This window comes from Aplysia californica, unplaced genomic scaffold (assembly GCF_000002075.1).
Source record: "Aplysia californica isolate F4 #8 unplaced genomic scaffold, AplCal3.0 scaffold00217, whole genome shotgun sequence".
Classification (NCBI taxonomy): domain Eukaryota; kingdom Metazoa; phylum Mollusca; class Gastropoda; order Aplysiida; family Aplysiidae; genus Aplysia; species Aplysia californica.
The window spans coordinates 300427-308227 of NW_004797487.1; the positions used below are offsets into that span (position 1 = coordinate 300427).

A 7801-nucleotide genomic window follows, 5' to 3' on the forward strand; every position below is an offset into this window, starting at 1 on the left:
ACACTCACACACCCACACACCCCCCACTCACACACCCACACACACACACTCACTCACCGGCACGGCACAACTCTTGTCAGCCCAACTCTGAGCCCAGCAACCCTCAGCCCGCTCCAACCAGTAATCAGCCCGGGCCCTATAGTGTCGCTCTCTGGTCGCACGGTACAACCACACAGCTGCCCACGCCAGCTCATCCTCGTCACTGCTGGACCTGATGATGATGGTGGTGGTAACGGTGGTGATGATGATGATGATGATGATGATGATGATGATGATGATGATGATGATGATGATGATGATGATGAACGATAAACCTCAGTTTTAGTTTTAGTAGGAGTTTTACAGCACTTGCAACACAATAAGGTCATATAGATGCCGAAGATTAGAGGTGTTACAAGAGAGTAACAAACACAAAAAAGAACTAGGGGAGATAAAGACGATAGATGTTTGATAGGAAAGAAGAAGCAAACCACACCAGAGCACCAGCCAATCATCCAAGATAAGCCTCATAAAAAACAAACAAAACAAACATGACATTCTCTATCCAAGTGTCCAATTAAGTATGCATGATCATGATCGTGTTTATGATGACTGAAAAATACATTATTTCACCACCTTAATAGCATAAACAACTAAAAAAACCCAACAAAACAAAAAAACACAAAAAAAACAAACAACAACAACAACAACAACAAGGGGTAAACACACAAATCATTCAGCTGTGTGCACATAGGGACCAAAGTTTAGAAGCAAACAATCTGTATTTTGAAAGATTTTATTACTGAGGTCGTGCTAAGGTCCAAGAGAATGCAATAAAAACCATAATTTAGGTGTGGGACACAAATTCCAAAGCGCCATTTGAAAAAAGTCTGATTAGAGTGAGATCTATAATATATTATTATATATATACATATATATTTGGGGAAGACACAACTCTTGTAGAAGAAAGCAAGAAAAGAGCGGCATTTCTCGCTCCTGTCCATATATATATATATATATATATATATATATATATATGATTGAAACTGTTACCTAACGGCTATTCCTCGAAGTAATGAGATCACGTGACACGACAAAACCAACCAAACAGCGGATCACTGAATGACAGCTTACAGAAGAACGTTGACGAAAAACAGAGGGTTCTAACATCTTTTCGTCAACTCGCTCCCCACCACGCTTGAGCAAAGCAACACGCAGGTAGAAGCACACTGTTAGCTCAGTTGGTATCATGCTGGACAATGGGGCTGATAGGACTGGTTCGAATCCTAGGCCAGGCGTTCTTGAAAATGGGTCTTTTTGTGGAGATTTGAAGACTCCCAGCCTATTTTTGCTCCGTCCTATTGGAGATAGAAATTATATTCAGAGGTCCCACCTTTTAAATAACTGAAATGGTATTTATGGGGACGTTAAACCAAAAATACTAAAGCATGACATCTGCGAGAGACTTACTCATAAAACTCTGCGGCACTCTCGATACTGTCGCTGTAACTACCCCGGAAGTTCTCCGCGAACTCAAACAGCTCTTGCGCATGTTCCAACATTTTCTTGGCAAACGGAGGATCTGGGAAGACAGTATAATAAAAATAATAATAATAATAACAAAATGATAATAATAGTAATAATAATAATAATAACAATAACAACAATCATAATAATTATTATAATGATAATAATAATAATAAAATAAAACAATAATAATAATAACAACAATAGCAGCAATAATATAAAGCTCTGATCGCTTTACATCGATGAATTTCATTCACTTACACCCTCACTCACTCACTCTCTTACTTCCTGTTCCTCCCTCTCTCCATTCATTCACTCATTCTCTCACTTCTGCTTTTCTCCTTTCTATCTTCTCTCCCCCCCCCCTCTCTCTCTCTATCTCTCTCTCTTTCTCTCTCTCTCTCTCTCTCGCTCTCTCTCTCCCTCCCTCCCTCCATCACTCATTCATGCAATAAACCAATCACCACCTCTCTCCACAGTTCTCCATTTCCATCCGTCCCTCACTCACTAACTCACTCATCACCTATTCACTCACTCACTACCTCTTTCTCTCCCTCCCACCTTCCTTCTATCTCCCCTCACCCACTCACTCACCAACATCTTTAAAAGCAAGATACCCCGCGGCCAGGGAGGCGGCGGTCTCGGCTGCCACGTCACTTCCGGGGGAATCTGGGGTCAGTTTGTAGGCGGGTCTGTCCATGTCCATGTCTTCTGGCCGGCCCCAGTAGGTGTGGTCAAGATATGGGTCACCTACCTATACAGGACATGAGATTCAATAACATAAATAGAGGTAGTAGTTGTGATTGTATTTAGGGTGTAAAAACACCTACATTAAAAGAAAACACACACACACACACACACACACACACACACACACACACACACACACACATACACACACACAAGGTTCTTTAAAATTTTTTTTGTAAGTGTTTTACGGCGCTCGCAACCTCATAAGACCATAAGAGCGCGCGGGACACACTTAATATTTTCAGTTGGTAGAAAATGTTGAAGCCTACTCTTATCGATTTTAGACCACCAAGGGTTCTTTAACGAGCGCAACTTGCACACGGGCACCCCGGGATTTATCGCCCTTGTCCGAGAAGGCTAGGTGTAGATCTTTCCTACCAGAAGATCATGAGTGTGGCTGAAAGACAACAGTAGGAAAGAGCCAAGGAGTAGCAGTCGAAAGGCTGCAGAAAGAGTCAGGAACCCAGAGGAGGGGGCGAAGGGGCGGAGGGGGTGGAGGCAGAAAGAGGAGACGAAAACAGACGACAGAACATTGCTAGAGAGCAGAAAAGGAGGAGAAAGGAGACAATTTTAGGGAAGAAAATGTTTCGGTCGCTTCCCGGATTCGGACCGGGGACCTTTGAATGAGAGGCCAACACCTTAACCTTCAGGCCAGAAAGCCCCCACACAAGGTTAAAGTATGTGCTGCCAGCCCAAACAGGTCATTAGACACCACGGTCAAGATATGAGACATCGTTTCAGACCGGCCAGTAGATGCAACAGCATACACAGAGGCAGTAAGTGTGAAGAACTAGAAATGGAAGGATAGGGGAAGCGAGATATGTGGTTTGTTGGTGTGACTGCTGCCTAGAATGGAGAAGAATAGGGGAGCCTTTTTACAAGCGGTGCCCATTAGTAGGATGTTCACCTACCTATATAGATCATTAGGAATAATGGTCATGGTAGGGGTCACCAGCCAAGACAAATTCAAAGAGGGAACAAAAATAACACTATGGACCAACAAAGGAAATTGTACCTGTGCATAAAACTCGTATTTCTTTGTGTGCGCCTTGATGAAATAGTCTAAAGGCCAGCGCACACAATCTCGCATATCATCCAGTAAGCCGGCAGATCTGAAAACACAAGCAATTAGTGAATTTGAATAGATTTAAAGATAAACGCTGAGTGGAGAACATGAAACATTTCTTTTTCATTTATTTAAACTTCTTTTGGATTCTAAAAGGTGTGAACAAAACAACTTGGCACGGCGCACCATAAATAGTGAGAGACAATGGGGAATTCCAGTCGATTGTTCAAGAATCTGACTGGTAAACATTTTTTTCAGCTGTGAGATAAATTAATAGGTCCATCGGGATGGTCGTTTTATCTTTTGGAAAGAAACTTTATCATATTTTCCGTATTTCATAAAACTACAATTATGTCACTTGTCAGTCCAATGAAAGGGGATAAAATCTGAATGGTATGTAATGCACCTGAAAAGCTGTAAAACACCTGAAGTTTCAGAAAATGGATGATAGTGACAAATGGTTACAGCCTGAGATAGTGAACATGGCGGGGGTTTTACTGTACCTGTAAGCGTCTGGGAACTCCACCAGCCCCCAGAGAAGCATGGTGGACGCCGCTGCCATTGGAAGGCCGAACTTGACGTAATCTCCGGCTGGACGGATGGAACAAACGTAAAATGTTCATGAGCAGAATATAATGACTTTTGTGTCGACAAGCAAAAAAATCCAGACGGTCCAATCCTGTTATTGACGCGGGCCCAACAAACCATAAGTGCTCTTGTTTGTGAACAATATTTTACTTTACAAAAAAAACAAAACAAAGAGCAGACAAATGTCTGCTTAAAATCATACCAGCCCAAGAGCAGATAATAAATGTCTACCCACAGTCATACCAGCCAGATGGAAGACAAACGTCTTCTTACAGTTATACCTGCCTAAGGGAGGAGACAATAATATTATGTCTTCTCATAAACATACCAGTCTAAGGACAGACACATGTAATACTAGACTACGGGGAGAAATATGTCTACTTACTGACATACCAGTCTAAGGGTAGACAAATGTCTTTTCACAGACTCACTAGTCTTCGGGCATGAAAAAAAATGTCTACTTACAGACATACCAGCCAGAGGGCAGACAAAAACTAATCTCTACTTACAGTCGTACCAGCCACCGGTCAGGTCTTCCCAATCATCCCCCCTGTCGTCCAGAGCCGAGTGGTCACGCCACAAGATCTTCCTGTCATCCGGCAACCAGCCAGAACGCTGGACTTCGAAGAAACGGATGGACTTGTACATGACCTCGCCGTAGTTGTACTCTGTTCTCGTGCAGTTGTTGTGGGGAGCAGATTGGGCCAGGCAGGGGGAGGGGGGCGGGGGGCATGGATGTAGTGGGACAGGAAGGTAAAAGGGATAGGGATAGGAAGGGGAAGAGGAAGTGCATGAGCAAGGGGGGCGTGCACAGTGTGGAGCGGGTGGCAGGGATGGGCGGGTCAATAGAAGCAGTGGAACAGAAAGTGGGAGATGGCACAAGGCAGGGTGCAGAGGTATGAATACCATTTAGGTAAGTCGGGGGGGGGGCAGGGAAGGGATGGTCGGGAGATACGGGGGGTGACACGGAGACATGAAGAAAGGGATGGGGAGCGGGGAGGGCGGGAGAAGGCGGCATGGGCAATATGAGGTAGCAGAGGAGTTAATGGAGAGGGATAAAGAAGAAAGGGGAAATGAGGTTCAAGTGGGGAGGGGGCAAGGTTTGAAAAGGGGGAGGGGAGAGGGGAATTTTAGAGTGAGTTGGTTACAAATGATTATAAAAGAACAACAGGAGGTAACGTTGGAATGAAAATACTAAATCAGAATCAAAACACACTGTTTGAATCGTCGTCGATGGTGTAACGGTAAACGTCTTCACAACTGCACTCCGAGGACGTGACTTCGGTTCCCATGTGAACATGTACAAGATGATTGCAAAAAATGGTCATGTCTACCAGTAAAATTTCAAATAACTAAATTAGTTTTTGTATATGAAATTATAACTTTTGTATCTTAAGATTTATCTCTTTGTATCAAAGTTGAAAATAAATTGAACAAGACATTTCGAAATGGTAACTTATTTTTTTACCCAAAAAGTGACACTTTTGAAAAAAAAACCCCAAAAACATAAAAATCTACTTTAACAAAAACTAACATTTAATGTCAAAGTCTGGAGTACAAATCAAAGTGATGAATTTAAACCATGTGCTCAACAAGTTTTCTTTTCAACCGTAAACAGTCATGCACTCATTTTTAAAGCTACGAATCACCCGCGCACAAACGTGCAGGTTGATGTAGCGAATTTGATTTCCAATGTTTTCTCGAAGGTGTTTCTCGTAAAAACCTGCCCTTGAGGAACTCTCATAGAAAGAAATCTAGTTGGTTACATTTGCGGCCATTTGCAAGTCTCGTTTTCGACTGATGACCCGGTCCCGGCAATCTTCCATGTTAGGTAAAGTTGCTTAGCTACCTCCTTTAAGACTATGTTACTTTGTACAGATACCTCCTCCGTAGACCTTAAAATTCAAGATCAGAAGGGGAAGTTAGCACTTGGACAATCTACTTCCCCTATGTCTACCGTCTAGACAAAGTTGTATCAAGCACACTGCTTTAAGATATAATCAAGACGCAAAGGACCAAAGTAGTAAATCCTTCTCCTCACTAAAACTGGGCGCTTCATTAGCCCCATCAGTTGGTATCATGTCTGACTATGGAGCCGATGACAGTAACTCAGATTCCAAAGACGATCTTTACTTCTGCCCGTTTTGTAGAGCTTTCAAGTAATTCGGCCCATTTGACTCGGTCCTATCGGAGACGAGCGTTAAATTTGGAGGTCCCGCCTCTTTAATTAAAATTTAGTAATTTTGATACTGGCGTTAAACCCATAACTTAATTATTCACGTTTAGCTTACTGAAACAAAAAATACCCCCTCCACACCCCTCCACCCAAAAAACCCGTCTCCCCTTCGTTCCCCCCCCCCTTTACACCTAAACAGAAAAAAACCCGCCTCCCAAAATCAAACCCCGCCCATAATCTCACTCTGAGCGCTGGGTGGCCAAGGCTTGGGAAGGGGCGTGGTTGTTGATGGCTTCTTTGGCTTGGGCTTTGTCGTGACTGGCTTGGGGGTGTTATCTACGATGGGGATGAACGGCCAGAAATTGTGGGAGGGTATCTGGTAGTAACCGCCCGTCAGGTTCTCCTGTGGTCGTCATTGAGAGACAGTGTAAGCTAAAAGTAAGGCAGAAGGGGCTAGTTGTTTTTCAGGAGGGACACAGCCTTTATTTTCGAAAATACTCACACATGCGCACGTGCACCCACTGAAACTCAAGCATAATATTATTATACACATGCATACTCACATAAGCACACATACACACATACATAAACACGCACAAACGCGCACATACACAGACGCATACACAAATATGTACATACACACACACACACACACACACACACACACACACACACACACACACACACACACTCACACACACTCACACAAAGGCACGATAGACAGACAGACACATGGACAGTCTTGTGGCACGTCGAACAATCAGACAGAGGAGGAAGAATAAACAGGTACAATTATAAACAGACCCATTTCACTTGCCAGTAGTTCGTAATAATATGGTGTTGGGATTATACAATTTGCTTGTGCAGACAACTGACATGGATTCAGTTCTTAAGAGGGGAGGTTTCTATTATTAAGTATCCACCTTTTGTCAAGCTGTATATCACTCAGACATGGCTGACTTTTATGGGTGTTTTAAAAAAATAGTTTTATTAGGAGTTATACAGCACTTGCAACGCAATAAAGTCATACAAGTTTAGAAGATTAGTTGTGTAACAGGGGGATAACGAACACGAAATGGGAGGAGAGATACGGGCGATACATAATTTTTTTACAGGAAGGAAGGAGCAAACCACACCAAAGTACCCGCCAACCATCCACTGCAGTTGCTGTTTGTTTGTTGTTGGTTTTTTTAAAAATACGCATTTACAATCAAAATTACCTACCTTTGTTGCATCAGGGATGTCAATAGGCACAAAGGGCCAGAAGTCGTGAGCAGGCACTCGGAAGTACGGCCGCTTCCGGCGGCCTTTGTCTTTGACCTTGACCTTGCCCTTGTGTGCCTTGAATGGCGGCGGGGCCTGAAGGGGTACCCACGGCCAAAAGTTGTGATCGGGGGCCACGATAGTGATGTTAGGACGGATGAAGGGCCGGATATCTAAAAACGCCAGCGTGTGTTCAAAGAGCAACAGATGTAGCAGAAAAACTGGGAGTCCGTCCTCCAGCGCCATCTTGTCATCTGTTGTTATTGATGTCTCTTTTCCTCGCGTGTCAGTTAGCTACTTCAAAACCGGTCAGTAAAGTCTAATGTATTCACGTTTTTCTCGTTCGAACACACCACTTCCATAGCCACTGTTTTATTAATCCTCAGCCATTTTAACGAAATAGAAGAAGACAATTATGATTTATCACGTGGTGTCTATTTGACTTATTTCCA

The 7801-nt window shown here is 43.3% G+C and overlaps 1 protein-coding gene across 1 annotated transcript in view; it reads right to left on the bottom strand.

The window, feature by feature from the left end:
• The window catches only part of LOC101863587 (endoglucanase 4), an 8458-nt gene extending 863 nt beyond the window's left edge, over positions 1-7595 (bottom strand). The window contains exons 1-8 of the mRNA XM_005099572.1: positions 7311-7595; positions 6330-6489; positions 4420-4578; positions 3826-3913; positions 3272-3368; positions 2101-2260; positions 1450-1561; positions 58-211 (exon numbers count right to left, since the gene is read on the bottom strand). Of these exons, the coding sequence (XP_005099629.1) occupies positions 58-211; positions 1450-1561; positions 2101-2260; positions 3272-3368; positions 3826-3913; positions 4420-4578; positions 6330-6489; positions 7311-7595 (1215 nt within the window). The remainder of the gene's footprint in view (positions 1-57; positions 212-1449; positions 1562-2100; positions 2261-3271; positions 3369-3825; positions 3914-4419; positions 4579-6329; positions 6490-7310) is intronic.
• Positions 7596-7801: the final 206 nt, after the last annotated feature.